This window comes from Meriones unguiculatus, chromosome 7 (genome assembly GCF_030254825.1).
Source record: "Meriones unguiculatus strain TT.TT164.6M chromosome 7, Bangor_MerUng_6.1, whole genome shotgun sequence".
In the NCBI taxonomy this organism is placed as follows: domain Eukaryota; kingdom Metazoa; phylum Chordata; class Mammalia; order Rodentia; family Muridae; genus Meriones; species Meriones unguiculatus.
In genome coordinates, this window is record NC_083355.1 from 22,450,170 (window position 1) to 22,475,326 (window position 25,157).

General features: G+C 55.3%; 1 protein-coding gene across 1 annotated transcript; it reads right to left on the minus strand.

Annotated features, from left to right (window-relative positions):
• Positions 1–303: 303 nt before the first annotated feature.
• Thra (thyroid hormone receptor alpha) lies at positions 304–24,610 on the minus strand. The gene is made up of 9 exons (XM_021653426.2): positions 24,385–24,610; positions 13,082–13,433; positions 10,683–10,750; positions 9,859–9,959; positions 6,621–6,768; positions 5,898–6,103; positions 4,943–5,089; positions 4,189–4,447; positions 304–3,654 (listed from the first exon to the last, which is right to left on the minus strand). The coding sequence occupies exons 2-9, from the start codon at positions 13,132–13,134 to the stop codon at positions 3,404–3,406; spliced, it is 1,233 nt and encodes a 410-aa protein (XP_021509101.1). The 5' UTR covers positions 13,135–13,433; positions 24,385–24,610; the 3' UTR covers positions 304–3,403.
• Between the last annotated feature and the right edge of the window lie 547 nt (positions 24,611–25,157).

The window sequence follows — 25,157 nt, forward strand, 5'->3', positions numbered from 1 at the left end:
TCTTTCCCCTCCCTCCCCCAGCGCCATGCTCCCCCATCCTCCTCTATTTAAACCACTCTTGCTCTCCCGCCCTCCTCTGGCTCCCCAATTTGTTCAGTTCCTGTCTCAAATCCAATAGTTCACAGCTGAGCTGGCTTCTGTGATGTGTGCTCGTTTGGGGGGATGGGGGTGGAGGGGACTGCTGCCAAGGCTGGGGGGGGGCCACCTCTCCATCTGGTCAGCTTGTGGGGTGGGTACTCTGCCAGCAGATGGGAGGATATGGGGAAACAGCACACAAGTCTAAGGGGGGGGTGCCCACGGGGGTTATTTTCATCATATATTTATTACATAAATATATAGTAAAATAGACGAGCAACAATTACCATAAAAATATCTTTCTTTAAAATCCTGACCCAAAACACAACGGGGTGAAAAATCGCACATAACAGACATACTGATTGTCAACTGTGGGGCAGGAGTAGGAGCCCCTCAAGTCACCCCTACCGGTCCCACCCGTCTCTGGGGAAAGGACCTATCTCCTTCCCTGTTTCTAGCCACGGTCCCCCCTCCCCCCACCCCAGCACCAGCTTCTCATACATTCAGTAGCGCCTCTGGGTAGTATCCCCTCCTCCACCCAGGAGTTCCTAGGGCAGGACGTACTTTTTCCCCCTTATGGACGGTGTCTGCCACACGCCCTGCCCTGCCCTCTCCCAGCCCTGTAGACCCACCACCCGGGGAAGGGCTAGGGGATCCTCCTCCCCCACCCTCCCCAAGTCTGAGCAGGGAGGAGGCTGGATGAGGTATGTGTGTTATAAGTGATGGGAGGGGGAATACTGAGATGGAGAGGCAGTGGTAGGGGCAGGGTAGTGGTCATGGCTCTGGCACCCCCTTGTCCTGGCCTGGCCCTCCCAACCTTCTCCCAGCAACCCATCCTCCCACCAATACTGCACCTGCTGCCCCACCCGGCCTGCTCTAGTGCCCCGGGCCAACACTGGGGGAAGGCATGCTAAGCACCCATGCCAAGGCCATCCCCCCATTAGCACCAATGGCCCCCAGGAGAGGGCCCTGTCCCCCACTTCCACAGCAGGGACTGGGACAGCTGCCTCTCTAGAGCGGGTGCGTGGCACTCCTGAGTCTCTCTAGCTCCTCCCCACGACATGTACTCACTCATACATTCACACATAGGAACACACACGTACACTCCACATCACTGAGGGGAAGGGGCTCACAGCTCATATGATTGGGGAAGGGAGGGGGCGGGATTCCCAAGTGCCTGTCAGAGGCCATGCCCAATGGCTGAGAATAGGAATGGAGGTGGGGGTGAGGAGTGGAGCCAGAGGAACGGGAGGGAGACAGCAGGCAGGTCAGGAACTCCACTGGGCCCCCAGGTATGGGAGGAAAGTGTGAGAGGGTTTACCCATGGGACTGGAGGAATACAGAAATCAGTACCCCAGGAGAGAGAAAGAGGATAGAGACAAAGATAGCACAGGTGGCCCAGAGGCAGGCACATGCGCAGGTGACAGGAGATGCTCCTCCAGGCCCTCTGCCCAGCTGGAACACCTGAACAGTGGCAGAGGACACTGCCCTGGGGACAGCGAAGCATTGCCTTCCTCATGTATATGTGTGTGTGTGTGTGTGTGTGTGTGTGTGTGTATAGGGGCTGTGGCAGGCTGAGAGTCAGAGTGGGGTGGCAGGCTCCCCACTGCTTAAGACATTTTTGCCCCAATAGTGCAAAGCGCGGGAAGCCCTGGCACCCCTCCCCCGCCCCCTGCCCCATTCCCCATGGCTTCCGGGGGCGTCTATGTCCACCCATCCATCCCTGCCGACATGCAGCCCTGAGCCCAGGGCCACTGGTCTGCTGTTTCCCCCTCTCCTCCCTTCCCTCCCACTCACGGGAGGGCCACCTCCTCCCTCCCTCTCTCTCTGCAGAGGAGTGGGCTGTAGCCAAAGGGAGGAAGAGGAGGGGGGGGCAGCTCACCCAAGTGCAGACCAACAGAGCACTCCTCACCAGAGGGTGGGAGGTGGCTCAAGCCAAAGTCCCTGAATTAGAAAAGAAGAGGGGAAAAGGGTTCCCAGGGGCAGAGGGGTGGCTGGCCTAAAGAGCTTCTAAGAAAACAGGAGGAGTGCCAACTGCCTCCTCCCCTGGGCCCTAACTAAGTGCCACTGATAGAAACACTCCCGTGGCACGCCAACCTGCCCTAAGTCTGGGCTAGTGCAGCGAGCGAGCGGGAGTCGGTAAGGAGGACAAAGGGAGCCCAGAAGACAGACAGGAAACGAGAGTCTCACAGGGGTGGAGGTTCTGGGAGACGCACATGTCCACTCTCCCCTCCCCCCCCCACGCAGCAGCATCTGGATTGTAGCTAATACTGCAGGATATGAGGAGGGAAGGAGTCTGGGCCACAGATTTTCCTGTGTGGGTGCCAAGGTATAGGCGGAGGGGGACAGGAGGCCCCTGGGGTTGGGCACTTGAAAGGGGGAGCTGTGTGGGCAACAGGGCAGGCTGGTGAGGGGGCCAGCTGGCATCCAGCGTGAGAGGTAGATGGAACTCAGCGGGCACGAGTGGCAGAGAGCAGAGGAAGTACTGGGGTTATGGTGCCAAAGGGGCACAAGGGTGGGGGCAGGGCAAGGAGGGGTGCCAGGACCCTGTTGTGTCGCCTCACAGCTCGGATCAGCCCCTACCCTTGTAGGTCTGCTAGGGGCGTTCCTTTCTGGGGGTTGGAAGGGTAACTCTCAAAGTGCATGGGGGTGGGAAGGGGGGGATCCTTCCCCTTGGGCCAGCCTCAGCTAATAACTTAATATCATCTCTCTCTCGCTCTCTCTCTCTCTAACGCTCTCTTTTTTGTCTTTTTTTTTTTCTGTCTAGTTTTTCTTCATTTATATTCTCCCCTTGCTTGGTTTCCAAAGTGCAGTTAGGATGACTACCATTTTTAGCCTCCAGGGGAGGAGCCAAGCCAAACCAAGCTGTCCTTTGCACCCAGGACCCAGGTATTTGGGGAAGTAGAGGCCTGTGGCCTGATGGGAAATTTAGGCCAAGGAACTTGGCAGGGCTCTCCTGTGTGTATAAGGGTGAGTAAGGGGATCTGCCCCTATTCCTCATTCCTCCTGACCCTATAGTCAAGATGGCTTGTCCCTCTTAGTTCTTCCTCCCTTCCCCTACTTTCTTAGAGGTTGGGATCCCAGAAACTCTAGGACTTAGGTTCCAGCCTCCCAGACTGTCTTTCATAGCAAGTTCATTTGTTGCCCTGTCCGAGGGCTGGAGGTTCTGAGGGGACTGGGCAGTGCAGGGGTGTGTGGGAGCTGCATCTATCCAAGGATGGGAGGAAGGAGAGAAGAGGTGGGGGGGTTCTCCCTCAGCCCCCAGCTCTGTCCCTTCTCTCCAGGCTCCTCCCCACCAGCTCCGCACACCCTCTTGCCGCCTGAGGCTTTAGACTTCCTGATCCTCAAAGACCTCCAGGAAGAGTGGGGGAAAGAGTTCGGTGGGGCACTCGACTTTCATGTGGAGGAAGCGGCTGGCGTGGCAGGCCCCGATCATGCGGAGGTCAGTCACCTTCATCAGCAGCTTGGGCCAGAAGTGCGGAATGTTGTGTTTGCGGTGGTTGACGTAGTGCTCGAACGCCAGCAGGTACGCCTCCTGACTCTTCTCGATCTTGTCCACACAAAGCAGGCCGGAGCGGTCTGCAGGGAGAGAGGCATGACTCGTGAATGCCAAGGGGCCGAGAAAAACACAGGAGAAAACATGGGGGAGGGCATGAAGGGGACGCTGAGGCAGGGAGGCAGAGAGAGATCAGGGGAAGAGAATAGGGGCTGAGGGACGTGGGCAGGAGCAGCCACCTAACAGGAGGAGGAGGAGGTGACTGGGGCTCTGGGAAGGACCCTGAGTGCCTGTGAATAGGAAGTGATCCATAAGGAGGGCAGAGATATGGAAAGACGGTACTGAGAACAGAGGGAAGCTGGTGACAGAGGAGGAGAGGAAGAACGGGCCGAGAGAGGGTTGGTGGTCAGAGCAAACACGAGGGCAAATACATATATGAGCCTGAGCTAAGTGGAGTTCAAAGGATCATCTGGGTTGCAGAGAGGGAGCCTGGGAGGGAAGGGATGAGACAGTACCCATGCAGGATGGAGGAAGGGGGCAAGCAAGAAGCCTGGGATGGAGATATACTCTAAAGCCCCCCTGAGAGCTTCCGGAACCTCTCAGCCATGGCGAGATACCTGTTGACATGAGCAGCACAGCCTGCAGCAGAGCCACTTCCGTGTCATCCAGGTTAAAGGCAGAGAGTGACTTGCCCAGTTCAAAGATGGCGTCAGAGACTACGCCCAGGCCGCCATTCTTGAGCTGCTCCCGCTTAACCGCCATCTCCCCACTCAGTGTCAGGGTGTCGCTCTCAGGGTCATAGCGGACAGCTGCCCGCAGGGACATGATCTCCATGCAGCACCCCTTCAGTAGGATGATCTGGTCTTCGCAAGGCAGCTGCGGGACAGCAGGACCACGGACCACTCAGCACATCCTCCCCGTGCCCGCCCGGAATCACAATCTTCCCCCCTCACCAACCGTGCGCTGGGCTGTGCCCACCTACGCACTACTGCGCTCACACCTCACAGTTATGTCTAAGAGTGAGGTCCCATGATTCTTGCGGTCCCTTTCAAAAACTCAAGTGCAGGGCCCGTAGGTGACTTGGCCAGGGTCCCACAGCTAGTGCAAGAGCCTGTTTCCCATTAGAGCTATGCAGAATGAAGAGATGAGTCACGCTGCCTGAAGGCAGAATGGTCACTCTGTGTGTGTGTGTGTGTGTGTGTGTGTGTATCTGTGTGCGCACCCGCTCGCGTGTGTGCGTGCATTCATGTGCTGAATATCTACTTGTCTGTAAGTTACTCCCCGTCCAGAGAACACCAGAGGAACACCCCTGCGAGTCTCCGTGACCTTGCGTTACCCCTGAGAGAGTCTCTCCTTCCATCTGCCACTCACCTCGGAGAACATGGGCAGTTTTTTGGCAAAGTCCACCACACGGGTGATGGCCGGGGTGATGATCTTGGTAAACTCGCTGAAGGCCTCTAGGTCCACCTTGTCTCCGTCGGGCATGGAGACAATGGGTGACTGGCCAATGTCATCCGGCTGGAGGGAGAGATGGGGGGGCGGGTGGTCAGGCGGGGCTGCAGACCCCTTCCAAGCGCTCTCTGGGATTCCCTGCCCACCAGGGGGAGCTCCAAGTCAGCTTGGGGGGAAAGGCACAGCGTGATTGTGCAGGACGACTGCGTCCTGCCCTCCAGGCTGCAGCTTGGGGGCGGGGGGAAGAGGGTAGACCAGAGCGAGCACCTCAAACTTGCTAACGCTGATAACCATGAGGACAGTGATTAATAAACCGTAATAGAGATGCAGCCGCAATGACGGAAAGCATGACTCCAGGCTGTAGGCTGTCTACCTGTTCCTCATAATCCTTGGCACAAATCAATATGAAAGACAGGACCGCCAGCACGTCATAGACAGAGGCCCAGCTAAGTTAGCACGGCCGGAGTCACACAATCAGTCCTTTGCAAACACATCTGCTCGGCATTGGGGAACTTTCTCTTCGTGCATTTTCCATCCCCTGGCACCCTCTGCCAGGGAACTAGGCCCCACCGGTCCATCTCCTTCCAAACGGACCATCCACTTGGCAGTCAGTTTTGTGAGGGTTCAACACAAACGCCTGGAGGGAGCCGTTCAGGTATCTCAAAATAATGTTAGGTGACTTAGCACTGCCTTGGAATTCAAAGAAGGGTAAGGCCGGTTCTCACCGAGCCCCCCATTGGATGAGGTGGGGGCAGGCGCCAGAAGGCAAAGGCATGTACACGCCACATCAGAACTGCCAGCGGGTACAGAGCGCCAGCTTCGGGTTGGACTAAGCCAAAGAGGCTTTCGGGAGAGGCAAGCAATGCTTTCTTACCAGGAATTTTCGCCTCTGCTTCCAATGGCTGCCCTGGGCATTGGTGCTGCGATGGGCCTCCGTCGCAACGTGGATCAGATCCCACTCTTCCGGAGTGGGCTCCGGCCGCTGCTGCAGCGATCGGATCATCTCCTCCTTTCGCCTCCGCTCCCGGTTCTGCTCAATCAGCTTGCGTTTGGCCACCCGCTTCGAATCGTCTAGAACCACTGTTGACAGACCAAAAGACACTTTGCACGGCAGCCCCTCCGGCCCCGCAACACTTTTTTGCAATGCTCAGAAATGAATGGTTCTGGCCCAACGGTCAAAGTGGCTTCCCAAATCACTTAGCAATCGGGTGCTAGCAATCAACTCCAGCTAGGCTGGCCCAAGGAACCACATGTTCTGCATTGAGCTATGGTGTGTGGGGGGCGGGGGGGAGTCGCTAGCTGACCCTGCTACCCAACCCACCGTCGAGGATGCCCCCACTTAGATGTGCCTTCCCTGGGGAGCAGGGACCCTGCTAGGCTGGGAGTCTTTACTCAAGCTCCCTCTCGAAGGCCCTCAAAACGGCAAAAAGCATCACGCCTACACGGGAGTTCTACCTCCTTCGGGATTTGGGATCAAGACTTTAGAAGGAGCCCAGCCTGGACTGGCTATCACCCCTGGCCCGAAGGTACCCAGGCAGGGACTGCGCTCAGCCCCCGCACGGCTCCCTAACTCCTTTGACCCGCGGGTGCCTCTTACAGTCCATGGCCATGCCCACGGCGATGCACTTCTTGAAGCGGCACAGTTGGCACTGGTTCCGGGTGATCTTGTCGATGACACAGCAGCTGTCATATTTGCAGGAATAGGTGGGATGGAGGTTCTTCTGGATTGTGCGGCGAAAGAAGCCCTAGGGGATGGGGCAGATGGAGCAGGGTTCCATCACTGGAGACTCTCTCTCCCCACCGCAACCTCGCAGAGCATCGAGTAGGTGTGGGGCAAGGGAAGCAGGTGTCGCCTAGCGTGTTCAGATCATTTGTAGGCCCAGGGTTGCTGGACTCCTGCCGGGCCAAAAGACCTGAGAAATAGATGCCCTTAACCCTGGGCTGCAGAGGGATGAGAAATGCCTGGGGTGTAGAAGGCAGCATCGGGCCTGCACTGGTGTGACAGTCTATGAGGTCTTACTAATCCGCTTTAAATAATTTTTTAAAATGTATTATCCCGGGGAATGGTGGCACAAGCCTTTAATCCCAGCACTTGGGAGGCAGAGGAAGGTGGATCTCTGTGCGTTCAAGGCCAGCCTGGTCGACCAAGCAAATTCCAGGACAGCCAGGGCTACACAGAGAAACCTGTCTCAAAAGCAAAGCAAAGCAAAGCAACAACAACAAAAAGTATTATATATATTTTTAAGACATGTTTCTAGTTTCCTAGGCTGGTTTCAAACTGGCTGTGTAGCGAAGTATGACCTTGACCTTCCGACCTTTGCAGTGACAGGATTACAGACACGTGCTGCCACAGTTGGTATTTGCAGTGCTGGGCATGGGACCCAGGATTTGTGCACGCTCAGCAAGCAGTCAACCAACAGAGCTGTATCGCCAGCCCTAGAAAGGCCAATTAGTACCTTGGCTATCTTGCTTAATGACTCTAAAAGCAATGCTGACCCCAAAAGCATTCTCGTCTACAGTATCTTGCCTATCACCCGTGCAGATGGGATTTATGAAATAGGAAGATGATCAATATTCAAGAGAATGAGTGGGAACACTGACAGCTTATGATTTTTTTTTTCAATTTGTTGCTTTAGTCTTTGTTGAATCTTACTATGCGACAGGCGTGTGGCATATGCCTCGCGCATGGCATGTGCCTTTCACGGCTGTTACATTTAACCTCGGTGTCAGAACTGGGCCTTCGGGAGAAGACTCTGAAGTCTGAGAGTCCAGATCTGGGGTGAGTTAAAGTTACTGCACCATGATACTGCTGGGCCTCACTCTAAACCTACAAAAGCAAACACTGGAAGTGGAGAGGAGCACCTCTCTTTGGGGAGGATGTTCCCCGGGAACCTAGATGTCCTTGAAGCTGAGGATCTTTGCTCTCGGCTATGTTGTCCTGTTATTTCCAGGAACACTATTATGAAACTTGGAATCTCAACCGGTTTTGGTTTGGCTGACGTGAAGACAAACTTCAAGGTCCCGCATTGTGTGTGCATGCCTTTGTGTGTTAGTTTGAGGGAAGCTTTTTTTTTTTGGGGGGGTGCTTTGTTTTTGTTTCTGAGACAGGGTTTCTTTGTGTAGCCTTTGCTGCCCTAGAACTCACGCTGTAGACCAGACTGGCCTCTTGAACTCAGAGATCTGCCTGCCTCTGCCTCCTGAGTGCAGGGATTAAGGGTGCTACCAACTGCTGGGCTTGAGAGAGGGTCTTATGTAACTCCAGATAACCTTAAACTCACTATTTGGCTGAGGGATGGCCTTGAACTTCTGACCCTTCTGCTTTCATCTTCTGACTATGGGACTATGGGCATGTATCACCATGCCTGGTTTCACTTACTTTTAAATGATCTCTTTCTGGAAAGACCTGTATTTGTAGTAGGTTGTGGTCCCGGAAAAGCCATACAGGTTGAAACAGGTTGAATCTATAGGATTTTCCAAGTCCTGTGGCCTTTGACCCTCTGCTACAAAGAACCTTTGGTCATCTTCCCCTCTATGTCCCCATCATGACCCTTCAGCTCAGATGCTCACCTTTTCAGGTACTCGCAAGCACCTGGGAATCCTGTTAAAAGCAGATTATTCCTGGGCTCAGCCACCTTAAGGTTTGGACTAAGTAGGGACGTGTGCAGCTTGGGAATCTGAATTATAAGAAGTACTACAAGTGACCCAGGAAATCACATGTATGTGTGTGTGTGTGTGTGCATGAATGTGTGTGGTTGCAGGTCAACATCTATCATCCTCTTCGATCATTCTCCACCTTTTTGATCTCCTTTTGGCTTTGGCACAGGGCTCACTACGGCGCTTACTGAGGAGCTAGCCAGGCTAGCCAGTATGCCCTGAGGGACTTCCTGTCTCTGCATCACGGTTTTGGATTACAGAAGATACGCTGCCATGCTTGGCTTTCTGTGTGGAAGCTGGGGGTCTGAACTCACATCCTCGTGATTGTGTGGCAAGCGCAGCGCCCGCCCCCTCAGGGGGCCTACTCCCCAAACCTCCATGATCCAGGTTCTGAAAGGTGCTGATTCCTGTTTGCAGGCTGCTTCTTGGTTGACTGCAAGTAGCTTGAGAGGAGGACATGAACTGTAACCCCCGCTCTTTCTTTGTTGGTTGAGAGGGTCTATGCTGTGTAGCCTTGGCTGGTAGATCAGGCTGGCTTCAGCTCTCAGGCATCAGCTTGCCTGTGCTGCCAGGGTGCTGGGATGGAAGGTGTGTGCTACCATGCCGGACATGCTTTTTTTTGAGAAAGGGTCTTCCTATGTTGCTGAGGCTAGCCCAGAACCAACTACGTATCCCAAGGTGGCCTTGAACTCATGATCATTGTGCCTCCGTCTCTCAAGTGTTGGAGTTATACTTGGCTTTACACCCTTATTCCTAACACTCTAAGGATGGATGACGCCTGGCCCTGAGTGTTTTAGGTGCTTGGAACTATTTTAAAGACTCTCTATCAAAGTCATAATTCTTCCCTCTGCCGTACCCTTTCCCCCATCCCTCTGTAGTTACAGAAAGCCGCGCCTGGTGAATTATCTCATTTAATTTGCTTATTAACTCTGTAATAAAGTTAGCATAGTTATCCCCATTTTATCGGTGAAGAAACTGAGGCTCAGAGAGGTTAGACAAACGGCACATGAGTGTCACGGCAAGGACTAAGGGTGAACAAACGTGTGAACAAATGGATGAGAAGAAGAATGACATGTCCGGTCATGCTTTAGCTTACACGTCTAAAGAGACTGCTGTGCCAGGCGCAGAGACCCAAAGGGGTTCGGGCAATGGGAGGGGGACCGGAGATGATTCGCTCCTACCTTGCAGCCCTCACAAGTGATACAGCGGTAGTGATAACCGGTTGCCTTGTCCCCACACACGACACACTGCTCGTCTTTGTCCAGGTAACTAGGGATATACCCTGGGGAGGGGCAGAAAGTGGAGGCATGGTGTGGAGCCCGGCAGAGGAGCGCCGTTCCGTGCCCACCCAACTCTGCCTTTCTCATTCATCTCCTAGCCCAGCGTCACTGAAGGGTGCTTTACCTCAGAACAGAAAGGAAAAATCCTGGAGACTTGTGGCGGGAGGAGGGGGGAGGGGCTACCCCTCTCTTTCCCTTCAGACATCCTCATTCTTCCGGCTGTCCATGCAGGGCCCCTCCCCACTTCCACGTATTTATTTTTGAGCCTGGGTCTTACTATGTTGCCCAGGCAGGCCTTGAACCCCTGAGTTCAAGTGCTCCTCCTACATCACTTTCCCAAACAGCTATTAACGGCAAGTAGGTGCCACTGTACTTGGCCTGGCTAGGGCTTTATTTATTTATTTTTCCAGCGTTACATCTAAGTGACAGAATAGCATAGTGGGTTGAGAGGAGAAACACCCCAGCTTAGGAGACGCCCTGAGGCTGGTGGAACCCTCGGTGAAGAGGTTATAAGAGGGCAAAAGAGGTTCTTCCTGACCTAAATCCTCCTCAAAGGCCAGGCCAGGTTCTGAATCACCGTTCTCACTCCCATACAAATCCAACCCACATTCTGTCAACGGTCCCCTCCGGAGACATAGAGGGTCCAGGCCTAGCCTTGGAGGAGGCCAAGTGTCCTCTGCAGGGGCAAGGGTAGGAAGAGGGGGACACATAGCCAGGAGGCTCACCTGACATGCTGGTTTTCAGGGAACATTGGCCGTTCTTTCTTTTTCGCTTTCCATCTGGTGACCTGGCACTGTGCGGGGCAAAGTGGGCAGAATCACAGAGTCGCCTCTGGGAAGTCCCTTTTCATCTAAGGGGCTGCCACCCCCCACCCCCAATCCCCTCCCCCCAGGCCCGGTTTTCTCCATCTTATGCTCCCCTTCTACCTCCCACCCCTATATCAGCTGACAAAGCTTAGAAGGGTCTAGCCATCCGGTAGCTGCGCAGGAGAGATAAGGGGCTTGGATGGGGCCCCAACACATTCTCACAGACAGGTGTTGCTGCGAGACCCCAAAATACACACACACACACACACACACACACACACACACAGGACATTCACACAGTTAGGCCATTAATATATGCCACATATGCTGAAGTGCTCTTTGGAAGATTCTTGAAGCTATGTAACCTTTAGAATGCATATATATATATATATATATATGCAATATGAAACCCACGCATGTGAATGACTATGCCAAGTATGGTAATAAGCTTTCGGAGCTACAAATTCATGCAACTCTCAGTGCAGTCTCCAGCGTATGGTGTGACTTCTAGGATGTGCCCATGTGCTATAGAACCCCCCGGATGGGCACCTAACAGTTGCCATCCCTCTCTCTCTACGATGGGAACCTCTTGGTTGGTCACTCTTTAGGACGTGCACACACACTCAACGGACACACGCTGACTGAAAATATCAGGACCGCCCTGTTCACGGCCTCCTCCGTTTAACAAACCAGAAAACCAAGGTGCCATCCGTGCACTGTGACGCCGCGCACTGGAATCGGCCGGGAGGAAGGACCCTGAGCTGCCCTGTGCGAGGTAATATTAGCTACTCTAGGCCACCGCACATATATGTTGCCAGGCTTTCCACATACGTGTTACATAACCTCAGTACACACAGGTTACATAAGCCTCTACGCATGCAAGGATTGTATAACCTCCCACACCCACCCTGTGTGTGCCATGTTGCACGGCCCCTCCTCCTAGAGCCTGATGCAGCTCCCAACACACTGACACAGTGACCTTGGCCAGGGTCACGGTCAGAGACAGAGACAGCCTTGTGCATCACACACCCTGGGGATTAACCCCGTCTGGCTCGTACAAGGCTGGAAGGTCACTCTCGCCTCCCGACTTCTGGACGGCTGGGTGAGTGCAGGGAAACTCGGACCACTCAGGTCCCTAGCAGGCCAGTCGCTTGGCTCTTCAGCTATGGCCAGACTGAGAGTCTCTGGGTGCAGTTCCACACACAGCCACAAGGTGGCGAGTGGCCGTGGGGGGAGGGGAGGACTAAGGGACGAGGTGCCTCAACTCAGAGGGACTAGGAACCTCATTTCTATCTTTTTATAAGACCTAAGAGCAGGCTCTTCCAGAAGCCTGGTCAGGGAGATAGAGGAGGGTCAAGGGACAGTTACGTGGTGACAGCCTGTCTCATAATTCCAAGCGTGAGAGCAGGGCTTTCGGAGAAGGGGCTTTCTGATCCAGCACCCTACCTACATGGCCACAGATTCCACCTATTATTTCTAAAGAACCAGTCTTGGGCACAGGGCTTTGCCTGGCCAAGCTTCCTGTCTTCCGGCTCAGGATCTGGTCTTCTAGACAACGGCCAGCTACACCGCTTCCCAGAGCACCCCACCCCTACGATGATTTCCCTGGCTATAGGCACAGGATGGACCCTGCTGTTGGGAACCCATGCCAAATGGGACAGATCCCTGTGCCACTTGGGGCCGATAGGGAAGGCAGGGACCCTCTAAGCTCACTTAGGGCAGTGCCGATGAGAGGAATACCCTTTCCCCACCCCCGTGTGTGGAAGGTGACGCCTCATCCATGCGTGAGCAAAGCCTTCATAGTTGGGAGTGCACGTCTACTTCCTGGGAGGAGCTCCATGGCGGTACCCCGCCTTTGACCATGAACGAGGAAGAGCGTGTGGGGTTTCCAATAGATTCCAAAAATATGTGTGGGCTGTGACCAATAGTTATTGGTGCCTGTGCCCGGAAATGTTATGTTATGTGCACCATGGCTTGTGGACAGCATGCTTGTTTGTGGTTAGATGGTGAATGCACCCGGAGGAAGAAGCAGAGATGGCAAGGCCATGGGGATCACACACGCTCCAGTGAGGGCAGCAATGGAGTGGGGACAGTGAGGGGCCTCTGAAGCTGCCCAGCACTACCAAGGAAGGGGCCACCTGAAGTGTCTCTCAGTCCAAGTGCCTAATGCCCTGAGACCTATGAGCTTGCCCTCATGCCCACCTCCGGGGCTGCTTAAAGGTCAGCGTCTGAACCAGAGACCGGCTCTTTTGCCCAGAGAGCCACCCATGCCTGCTGCTGTGAGTAGCTGCTACCCAGCTGCCAGACCCCTTCGTTACCTGTTCTCCTCTGGCTCTGACCCACACTCCACCTTGCTTGGCTTCTGTTCCATTCACTTCAATCCCATCCAGGATGCCCTCCAGCACGCCAAGAGACTGGGGTGGGCACGCTGCCCCCCCCACGCCCACAGGCCACCCACCCCCCGCCACCCAGGCCCTAGGGTACAGCACCCATGGTGCCCGACTCTGTACTCAGCCTTTCACACCATGCCCTGTACCCCAGAGGGGGGAGGGCGGGTGGTGGGAGGGGCCAGGGAGTGGCAGGTGGGTGAGCTAGGGGCAAGCTGGGTTGGTAAACGGCACTGGGTTAGGGGCTGGGAAGTCTTCAGAGTCTCGTACTGTCTGGAGACACCTGTGGAGAGAGGAGAGACGCAGGGGTAAGCAGTTGCCACAGGAACGGGTCAGTGAGCGAGACTTGGTGGAAATATTTAGTAGCTTTCAGGGGCCTCTTGCAAAATGGCGGGGGGAGCGGAGGGTAGGTATAGGAACAGAACCAGAATAACCTCATATCGAAGGTACAGTTGGAGAGCTGCAACAAAGGCCCCAGACACAGGGGGGGATGAAGGGGAAGAAAATGAGGTCATCCATGCAGCAGGTGACAAGTCTCAATACTCACATTCAAGCCAATGCCGGGCCCTTTATGAGGGCCCTATTAAACATTAGCTATTGTCACCAACCTTTAGCGGAGATTTCTTAGGCTTTATCAGTGATCCAGGGCAAGAGGGGAATCAGAGACAAGCAGTTTTCAGCACCGGCATAGGAGTGCCCACAAAGGCAAGGGGGCAGGGACTGCATTAGGAATTATGAATGTAAACACTAGTGTCTTCTCAGGGCCCTGTACACGTCAGGCTAGTGATCTACCTCTGGCTTTTATCCCTAGCCCACACTAGTGTCTTTACAGGAGAGAGACAACAAAAGCAAATGAGAACTGCTTCCTGAGCAATTATGAAACCCCAGCTCTGGACCCCTTAATTTTTTTTTTTTTTCTTTGAGACTAGGTCTCACTGTGTACTATGAAGCTCTAGCTAGCCTGGAACTCACTATACAGAGCAGGCTGGCCTAGAACTCACGGACATCCATGTGCCTCTGGTTCCAGACTGCTGGAAATAAGGGTATGCACCACCGTGCCTGGCTCCTTTATGGGGTTTTTCAGTCTCTCACACCAAGTCCCAAACCCTGCTGTCCAGTTTAAGGATGAGAATTTAGCTGGTCAGCTGCCATTCATCGGGACGGGAAGAGGAAAAGGGAAGGAACACGTGTTGATGTTGACTGAACAGATGTGGGCCTTCTGCAGGGGGATTGAGGACTTTACAGACTGGAGAGCCTGTCATGAATTGCATGTCATCCTGGCACTGGGGAGCTACAGGCAGGAGGAGGATTCGGAGTTCAAGGTTACTTTCAGCCACACAGTAAATTTAAGACCAGTCTGTGCTAGAGACCTCATCTTAAAAAAAAAAAAAAAATTCCCAGGTGGAGCCAGGTTTGATGATGTCGGCCTATAGTTCCAGTACTTAGGAGGCTCCGACAGGAGGACTGCCTTGGATTTCCAGGGCAAGCCTGGGCTATATACAGTGACACTCTATCTCAAGAAACAAAACAGCGCAACATTAAAAACAAACTTTCCAGATGGGGAAGCCATGCCTCAGAAAGCTTGGTGGTTCCCTTGAGTTCACACAGGCGCAAGGCCTGGCGCTAGAGCTGGGGCCAGCCATACTAGGGTAATGCTAGAGAGCCCCTCTTCCAGTTCCTCTGAGGTACCCGAGGTGACCCTGGCTGCAGCCTGTGGTGTCCTGTGTGCAGGGAGGCAGGTGCAGGCGTATGGGAGGGGGGATGACAAAGGGTACAGCTCCCCACATACAGCTAACTCCATCACATGGCTGCCGTACCAGAGTCCTTGCCTTGGGCCCCCTGCCCCGCCCCCCACGAGCTGATAAGAAGTCAGGGCAAGAGGAGGGGGCAGAGATAAAGCAGGCCATTGGGCAGGGGCAGGGTGACAGGACAGGGCCTCTGCCACTCAGGCAAGCCCCTGCCTGGGTGGGGAGAATAGGAAGAGCACAGAAAAGGAGCCTATTCTGTCTCTGACACCCCCCAGGCTAAGACTGGGCACTGGGGGGCTGGACAGGGCTCTGGTGGTGGTGGGGGAGAGGGAGTGGGGAGACTTAGCCCAGGGAGCCGTCAAGAAAGTAGGTCAAGTTTTTCTTGGCTTGTGGAGAAATTCCTGTTATAAATTTATAATGGCATAGCCAGCCCTAAGGGGTGGAGGTGGGGGAGGAGAAGAAGTGGGTGGGGATGCCCAGGGCTGGGCACTGAGACCTACTACTCCTAGCTGGAAGAGAGGGGCAACAGCAAGGAACACTATGGGGGGTGGACAAGAAAGGCTGTTCTGTTTCCCATTGCTCTCTCTGCCCAGCAAGGCTTCATTGAGTCTGTCTGTCTGTATCTCTCTCTCTCTCTCTCTCTCTCTCTGGGTCTGGGTGTCTCCCTTCCCCCCCCCACCCCGACTGTGCCTCAGTGCTTGGCACACCCTGGCTGCGGTGCTGCCCCCGCCTGTCTCCTGCCCGCCTGGCACACTGCCATCACTTGTTTACAGAAGCTGGAAAAATCCACTCGCCAGCCGGAGGCCCAAGCGCCCCCAGGGAAGGGAGGAGGCAGACCCAGGAGTGGGCAAGCAGAGAGAGAGGGGCAGCCCTAGGGAACAGGCCTTGGGGGCAGGCAAAGCAGGCCAGGGTGTGTAGGAATGGGTATCAGCAGCTGTGGGCAGGGCCTGGTGGGGAACCCCAGCAGGAGCCAGTGGCATGAGAAGCTCCTGCCTCAGGCCATAGCTCTGGAGGTGCCTTTCCCCCAACCCCTGCCATCCCACCGCCACCAGTTGCTACAAGGCAGACCTGGGACAGTGCCAATCTAAGCCACCCTGTTGATTTCCCCCTCTCTCCTCCCTGGCCTAGCCTTAACTCCAAATGTGTCTGGGCACTGCCAAGGGCTTGCACGTGCCCACAGCGGGAGGGACAGGGTCCTTGTCTGTCCTACCTCTATGCTGAGCTGAATGTGCCTTGGTGCCAAGTGGTGGAGGCCCAGGTTATGGTTACTTCCTGGTAGTGGAAGAGGGTCAAAGTGCTATCCTCACTTCTCAGAGCATTTCTGCCTGGCACCTCGCAAGAGTCTAGAACCCCTGGGGATGTCTGAAAACCTCTCCAAGGATGTATATTGGCCTCTGAAACTACACAGAGCCCAGGCAGAGGCCCAGCACGCAGGAAGGCATGAAGCATGTGAGTCTATGTTAGCTCCAGGCAGGAAAAGGTTAGTAGGGAAGGGTGTTATGTCAAGGATAACCACCCTGAAGGGCAGCCTCTCTCCCTCTTCCTGGAGTCCAGTTTAATATTCCCCAGCTCCTTTTTAAGCATGTCCTTTGCAAGGGGAGGAGGGGGGCTCAGGCCCAAAGAGGCAGTTGGGGGTGGAGTTCTGGAGTTCAGGCACTCAGATGGACGGCAGGACAGCAAGACCCACCTGTCTGTTAGCCTGGCCACCCACTCCTTCTTTGTCAGATGAGAGATGTTGGGTGGCAGTGTGGGCAAGTTGCCCATAGAGGGGGAAGCATTTCATTAAGCTTAAGTGATTCTGCAACGGGGGGGACAGGACAAGGAGCCAACGCAGCATCTGTGGGCGTCATGCCAGGTTCCCACTGCCGCCTGTCCTGCTCCGTGGTTCTATGGATCCCTGGGATACCTCCAAAGGACCCCTGAGCCATCCAGCAGGGCCTTTGCCCCCAGCCATCTACTAGCAAGTAACGTGCACACTTTGGAGTATCTGTAATAAGCTTTGGCTCTGTGTTTCTGGGGCCCCTGAACTTTGTCCTGAATGCTTTGAAGAAAGCACAGCCCTTCTCGTCTCTCACACACACACACACACACACACACACACTCACACACACAAAACAGAGAGTTGTAAAAAGGGGAGAAAAAGGAGGAAGATGGAAATGGTGGGAAAAGAGGGAACAAAAAATATGGAGAGAACAAAGAGATGGGGCAGGGATGTGGACATAGCTAGGGGTCTCAAGGAAATAAGGGGAAAAGGAAGAAGGGAGAAATGAGAAGGAGGGTGGGACAGGAAGGGCTGAGATGGGGAGGACAGATAAAGGGAGGAGAGGCAGATGAAAAAGAGACAAAGGGAGAAAGGAAAATAACAAAGAAAGATGGGTGGGGGGGTGCTTCTGCCTTGCCTAAGCCCCACCCCATGGGGGAGGGGGGAGTAGAAATGGTTTCCACGGTGACAGCTGGTTCTTGGTGGCCTGGCATGTGGGCTATTAATAGTGCTGTGGGTAGGTTCACACCTCCCTCTCCCCTTCCCCTCATCTTGCTATTAGGATGGGGGGGAGAGAAGCCCCCCCCCCATCATCCTGCATAGATGTCCTGATTCTATATTATGGAATCATCAAGGGTAATGTGGAGAGGCCAGGGCAGCCACCGGAGCCCAGACACACACGGGCATGCACAGGCAAACAGGCATCTGTGTGCAGACGTGCCCAGTGCCAACATGGGTTCCCACAAGCAGCCACCAACCTAATAGTGGTTAGGGGGCATCGATGGGCCGTTGAGGACCTATGGTAGCAACATATGCTCAGTGTTTCAGGACAGATGCCTCCCCAGGGCTGGGCCTCTCCCTCCTTCACAGACCTCCCCCCCAACTCTGTTCCCAGGTATGGATTGCGCAGGACTGCCCCACCCAATTCTCTGCTATCCCAGTGCCAGGAAGGAGTGAAGGTGGGAAGGCAGGGACTACTTGGCAGGTGTGATGTGGCAGTGAAATACACACAGACTTAGGCACGGCTTGATAGATGTGGGGGCGGAGACCCGGGGAGGCGGCACCTCTGAGTGGGATTTTGCTTGGAATTCTGGAACTTAAAGAGCAGTGACCCAGAAGTCAGATTTCCCAGCTACTGTAGGCCTTAGAATTTGGGAATGGGGGGTTAGGTGGGGTATGTGCATTAAGGGGGAGGCTACTTGCTTAAACAAAGGATCCTCCCTGTTGTCCCCACCACCACCACCACCACCACAAAGAATATAACAGGAAATTCCCCCCTGCAGGTCACAGACAGAAAGACATAAACAGTAGCCCTGTCTTGGGCCAGATGCCCAGGATTAACATCAAAGGCTGTGCTCCCAACCCACTCCCCCCCATAGCCTTACCCACCTGCTTCTTCTCTCTCCTTCTGCAACACCCTTACCCTCCGTTCCAGGCTAATTCCATAAAATATCAAGGGTGCTAGGTCTAGGGGTCACCCCCCAGCCTCCACACTTAAGTGATGGATGGCTGTACGCACCATCCTCCACAGAATTTCAGAACCTCTTTCCCAGTTGCCCTCAGAGGAAGCAGAAGGAGATCCAAGTCTCCAAGTAAAGCAGAATTAGGAGCACCCCCCCTCCAAAAAACCCGGGCATAGTGTATTCTCCCCACCCCCAGCCGACGGGGTAATTGGAGCTGGGAGCTGGGGCAGCTGAATGCTGGAGGCATGAATGTCATGGGGCCAAGACGCTTGCAGCAGATGGTATCATGGGCACACGGCTCGGGGGTACTCCTGCACTCCCCTCTTCTGAGGCAGAAGAAACTGCCTGCCAGCCACAGGAAGCACCGTCTCGGAAGGGAAGGAACGGTGCAGGGAAAAGAAAGACAGGATGTTCTCCTAGGCACCCAGGGAGGCAAGAGCTAGCCCCCACCCCGTCAGAACTGGCAGAAGCAGAGAGCCGGAGAAAAGGAGACACGGAGCGGGAGAGAGGGAGAGGAAGGATAGAAAAGGAAGGAAGGAGAGAGATTGTGTGTGTGTGTGTGTGTGACATGTGACAGAGAGAGAGAGGGAGAGAGAGAAAACAGCAAATGCAGCTGAGTCTCAGGCACACACATGGACACGTGAAGACTCACACATTCACCCCGCATGCGCAGAACTGCCGGGCTCCGGGACCGGAGATATTCAGAGCCCTACCCAGCCCACACATGCACAGAAAGCTCTCACATGGATGCATGCACAACACACCCACTCCCTGATGTGTATGAAAATTCGGAGAGTCACCAAAGCTTGCCCCCTCCTCCTCCCCATGCCTGGTAAAAGAGAAAATGAAACGCACAGCTCATGTCTTCCTTATAAGAGGAAGAGGAGGGGGAGGAAGAGGAGAAGGTGGGCGGCTGCTTGGCTCAAACCACCAGTCTCTGGCACTGCTGAGTGGGTGTGGCTATGCCTCTGACACCGCTAAAGCCTAACTCCCTGTTTAGGTCCAATGCCCACCTCCAAAGCAGGGGAACGACACAGCATTTCCGGGTACAATAATATCCATTTTGTCTCCCTGTCTACCTGTGAACTTCTGACCTCCCTGAACAAACAGGAAGGAGGTCCCTATTGGTACCCCAGCTCTTGCCTCTCAGGCAAAAGGACATGACACGTGTCCCAGTGCACGAAGGCCACAGATGTCTCAGTGAGAGACGGAACTGTCCCTGGTTCCCGGTGGCGCGTGAATCCTCAGCCTGGGGAGGAGAGAGAGAAATCCACAGAGCTTACCGTGCCAGCCAGCGATACAGATTGAACATGCTAACATCTTGCCTCATTTGTCTTTCTTCCCTGAGGCACCAGGGATCAAACTCGGGACCTCATACACTGCCAGGCAAGTGTTCTGCTAGCAAGCTATAGCCCTATGCCCAATGTTATGCTCTTGACCCTTACCCTAAGTGGGTGGTACATAATAAAAAGCCAGGCCGCGAGTTATACAACTGGTGAATGGCAAAAACCCAGCCCCCGACTCCCAGCCAGTGTTCTTTCCACACACCACACCTGCCTCCCCTCAAGAGGCTCCAAAGTTCCCCTCAGCGCCTCCGCAGCCACGAGAACTGGAATCGAGACCGTCTCTCACACCAAGGCTCCAAGTCAATCCACTAACAGGCATTGCCCGTTCATTGTCCTTACTTCACCTTGAAGAGCAGGGGCTGAATAAATGGGGCTTGTGGGAAAGAGGATCCGGATCCTTAGACCCACAGCCAAGTAAGGGACACCAGGACAGACCCAGGATATCCAGGTGCTATGTGCTGGCCAGTTTCCTCCCCTCGCTATACAGCAGACACCGTCCGTATACAAGGGGAATCTGGCATCTGTGAGCCAGGACTAGGTCCTGGTAGGTAGCTGGGGTGGTGGGACCCCCAGGAGGAGGAAAGGCACTGCCCTCCTCCCTGAGTTGCTAGCACTGCTTTTGTTCTCTTTTTTTCTCTCTGTATCTCTCACTGCCAATACCGGGAGAGATGCAGTGACACCCAGGCATTCATGCATGTGCCTTTAGCTGAGGAGGTGTGTCCCAGGCTGAGATGCCAGGGGCTCCTTTTAAGTTAAAAGGTGAGGGGTCGGAGGAGGTGGGGCAGAGAGGCCTGCTGTGGGTTCTGAGTTCTGGTTAGGAACAAAACAAAACAAAACAAAACAAAACAAAAAAAAGTGTAAGCAAGAGAGGTGATGTGGACAGGTTGAGGCTGGACACCCACTGTTCCCCACTCACTTCCATTCCCATTCCTGTAACATCCAGGAGACCTGCATCTACCACACTTCTCCCCAAAATCCCCGGTCTCCACGCATTAGCTAGGTGCATTGTGGGGGAGGGGGTTGGAACAATCTCCCTATGTATCCAAGGCTGGCTTAGAACTCCCGGTCTTTCTTCCCCGGCCTTTCCAACCAGTGCTAGGCGTACAGTCCCGTACCACTCACTAGACCTGCCTAGGAACTGGGCACCTTTAAAGCATTACAGATGTGTCTATCTGTCTGAGACAATGCCTCACATAACTCGGGCTGGCCTCCAACTCTCTATGCAGATGACCCTGGCCTTGATCCTCCTGCCTCAGCCTCCCCAGCATTGAATATTTTAACATCTGGAAATGTCAAAAGCTAAATGAGGTAGGTGTTATCATCTCTAATTTACAGATACGGCAAGAAGGAAATGAAAAGTCTTTTCAAGGTTATACACCTGGCAGGAGGCATTTAGGGTTCAAACCTAGACAGCTGAGCGCCAAAGCAAATATTACCAGAACTTTCCCACCCAAGCAGGCCAAGGCTAGAGGGGGCAAGCCTTCCCCAGGCTTTAGGTCTCCTGTGCCAGTAGTCCCTGTTCAAATTCCCTCCCTGAAAGAGCCACCCTTTCTGTCCTCATGTGTGGGCCACAGACTCCCCCCCCACACACACATTGGCACAGTCTAAACAGCTGTACCCTCAGAACCTAGGATGAAGCTGGGCAAGAAAGACAGCTGTTGGGACATCTCTGAGGTGGGTCTCAGCTGCCAGGGATGTGAAGAAAGGCCATCATGAGTTCTAATTCAGACCCAGCTGGGTCCTGCCAACTCTTGCCACTGCACAAGGTGGTGGGGGTGGGAGGGGAGGGCATGGTTTTCCCGCCTGGATCAGTTAAGGGAGGAGCTTCCTCACTGGCTCCAGAAAAAGAGCTGCGGCCTGACACTAAAGTTCTCCCACCTAACCGGTGTTTCCCTGGCTGGGCCTGCCGGCTTGAGGGGTCAACACTGGCTGTAGCCTACTCTCCTTCCTTTCCCCATTCCCAGCCCCCAAAGCTTGCTGGCCCGCCACAGCTGCAGTGTTAAGGAAGCGCAGGATGTCCTGAACAGCCAGCTGAGCATCACCGCCCCCCCCAACCTCCTACTGACCCCAGAGGAAAGCTGGGCGGGCCCCGAGGGCCTGAATTTGAGTATTAACAACTGGAAAAGTATGAAGAATGTTGCTGCCAGCTCTGAGAAAAAGAGGCTGTGGCAGAAACAGAGACAAGCACAGGGCAAGAGGGAGAGAGAGAGTTACAGACTGGCAGAGAAACAAGGAGAGTCAGACACCCCAAGACAGTGACCGAAAGAGAGACAGAGTTAGAGAGAAATTCCAAGTCAAAAATACACCTCACTCACGCAGACACTCGCCAGCTTACAGCCTCCTAAGGAAAGCTTCCAAGTTTGGACAGGAGGGCCAGAGGTGAGAAAAGGGGCGGATTCACAGTGGGAGGCAGGCGCGCAGCTGGGGACAACTAAGGGTCCCCAGGAATGGCCCAGCCAAATAACCCCTAGCAGGGGCAGCCAGGTCCCCAACTGGCTTATAGGCTAGGGATGAGACAGCCAGAAAGCCACTCCCAACTCTTCCCTAGACACCCCTCCCCCAGCAACCAGGACAAACCCAGCTGCTAGAAGTCACTGGACACTGCTGCAGGCCCATGACTCGGCCCTCTGGAACCCCCCTGCACCCACTTTGCTCGTTTCCCCGTCCCTCTAGGGGGGGGGAGCCCATTGCTACACAGTGGCTGAGCCTAAAAGATAGAAAGAAGCCAGAGGGAAAAGCCTGTGATTGTGTGAGCTTAAGTGCACTCCCGCCCCAGTTACAGTGTGTCTATCTGCGGGGTTATCTGGCTACTGCCAGGTGGGACCTGGGACTGCAGGCCGGAGCCCTGGGCATGGCCCCTGCGTCTGTGAGACTAGCTGTAAAGGAGTGCACCTGTGCCTGGAGTTCCCACAGTCAATCAATTAACAAGTGTTTACAGAGCACACACTGTGCTAGGCTCTGGGTGGGATCCAGGGCTCTTCTAGAAATTCTCCCCCGTCTCAGGGAGTTTGCCATCTAGTAACCGGCTAGTGTGACCAGCGATGACAGTAACAAGACCATATTATCAGGAGGGCATGCCTCCCACCATTACAGCAGAAAGGCCTTTTTCTACACAGGAATTTGATTTTCTCGGCAGCAGAGGTTTTTATTGTCTACAGAACCTCAGCTCCACGGATGGGTCCAGGAGAATACTTGTTGCTAAGTTGTGCACACACGTACTGATGTGTAGCTGCAGGTTTTTGTCTGTCTGTTTGTTTGACGGAGTGACAGTGACTGTGTGACTGGGCACATGTGAGCGCGTGTGTGTTTGTGAGTGACAGGATCTTTTGTGATTGCGAGGCTGTGTGCAACTGCGGTGTGTGCATGCATGCATTCGGAGAGTGACTTTCTCTGTGTGGGTGACAGCGACTCCTTCTTGCCCTTGTGTGTGACAGCATCTCCCTGCGACCCTGTGCGTGGGTATGTGCATAGGCCGTCTCTCCGCTCTTAGCCTCCCGTGGGTGTGTCCCATCGGGATGAGCTCCACTATGCAGCGGCAGCCGGCCTCTTCCCTTGTCCCCATGTGGGTGTGTCCAGCAGCTCCTGTCCTTGAATCTGCCTGTGTGTCCCCGGGTGTGCATGTGGCTGTCTGTGGGCATATCTGTGTCTGCATGTCACCTTTGCCTCCCCCTTCATCTTGGACAATGGCCCCCTTCATCCCCTCCCCCTCCCGGGTCTAGAGCCAACATTCAGGGGCAGGCTCCCATCCCCCTGGCTTTCCTTCTGTGTGCTCCCCCTCCGGTCCCTAAAATGGGTGGCTCTCTCCATTGCCTCTGACATCTTCCTAGGCCTTCTTTTCACACTGGACAAGGGAGGGCCCTGGACAGAAAAGGGGTACCAAAGACACGTTGCAAAGGGAGGGAAACAAGAGCATGTACACACACGCGCGCACACACACGCGCGCGCGCGCGCACACACACACACACACACACACACACACACACACACCACGGGTCCATTCCCTCTTCTCTTCCCCAACCACAGGCCAGCAATTCCAGGGACCATCAAGCACACCCCTCCACTGCATGCTCGCTCTCCCCCCCCACACCCCACACCCGCCGCGTTTTTGCAATTAGGAGTGTTGCAACCCGAAAGCCATGCTCAACTGGGGAGGCGGGGAGAGGAGAGGGGGTCTTCTCTCTCCCCTAGCCCATGCAAGCACCCCCACCCTGCCGCACCCACACTGCCCTCCGCAGCTGGAGGCAGCTCTTTGCAAACGCCATTCGGCCTCTTTGGCTGGGGAGGTTGCGGGGGGGGGGGTACGACAGGCTTCAGGCACACCGTAAACAAACCGCGACGCGGCGGGCGGGGGAGCTTCGGCGGGCAGCGGGGCCCAGCCCGGGAATGCGCAGCCGACCGGCCGGACAGAGGCCGGGCGGGCCCTCGAAGGGGAGGCCCAGACGCCATCTCCGCGGGCGAACCCGGGGAGGGGGGGGGTCCCACCGACCACTTAACAGCACCTTCCTTTCCCAGGTCGTGAGTGGCTAGCTCTCGGGCTGTGACAGGGTCACCCGAGAGCCCGGAAAGGCTGAGGTCGGCGGCGGGAACCCCCCCGGGCGCCCCCAGCCCGCCCCCGAGCTGGCCGGAGACCCGCGGCTTTGCATAATCAATCGCGGTGCATTTGCATATTAATGCCCCCTCGCTCCCTCCTCCTTACCTCGGCTTGGCGCGCTGGACGGAGCTGAGCGACGACGCTGGGGTCTCAGCGCCCCGTGCCGGGGGCGTCCATGGGGGGCCGGTGGGGCCCGGGCCGCCCGCCTCCAGCGCCGGGGTGTGAGTGCGAGTGAGCGCGGGGGGGGGGCGGGGGGCGAGTGTGGCGGCCCCGCGGCTCCTCCGGCAGAGGCGGCGGCCGCTCTGGCTCCTCCCTCCCCCGCCCCGCTCCGGCTGGGGCTCCGGCTCCGCGCGCCCGGCCGGCTCGCGGCTGCTCCCTGCAGGCCGCCTCGCAGCCGCCGGCCCCCGCCCCTCGCACCCCGCCTCCCCGGCCGCGCCTGGGACCCCCGGCCCGCCCCCCACCCCCCACCCCATTCCCGGCACCCCTCCTCCACTGCCTTGGCCCCTAACCAGGTTCAGACTCGCCCACCTCCCCCCTACCCCCACCACCCCTGCGGCTCCGTCGGTCGGGGAGCGATGTTCGGTGACACATTTTGAGAGAGATGTCATGTTTAAAATAAAACATGCCGGGAGGATTGGGGGGTTCTTATGGTTTGCGCCCCGGGGGTTAGGGGGAGAAGGACCGAGGAGCTCTCTGCACCTTATGAAATCCAGGAGAGAGTCCAGATACCAAACGCTAGGGGTGGTTTTGTTTCAGAGTTCGGGGTCCCTTCTTTCCAAGCAACTCCCTGCGTGACCTTGAACAAATTGCAGCTTCCAGGGCTGGAGCTTAAAAAGCCCAGGGGTTGGACAGGTCACTTCTGAAATCCTCCTAACTTC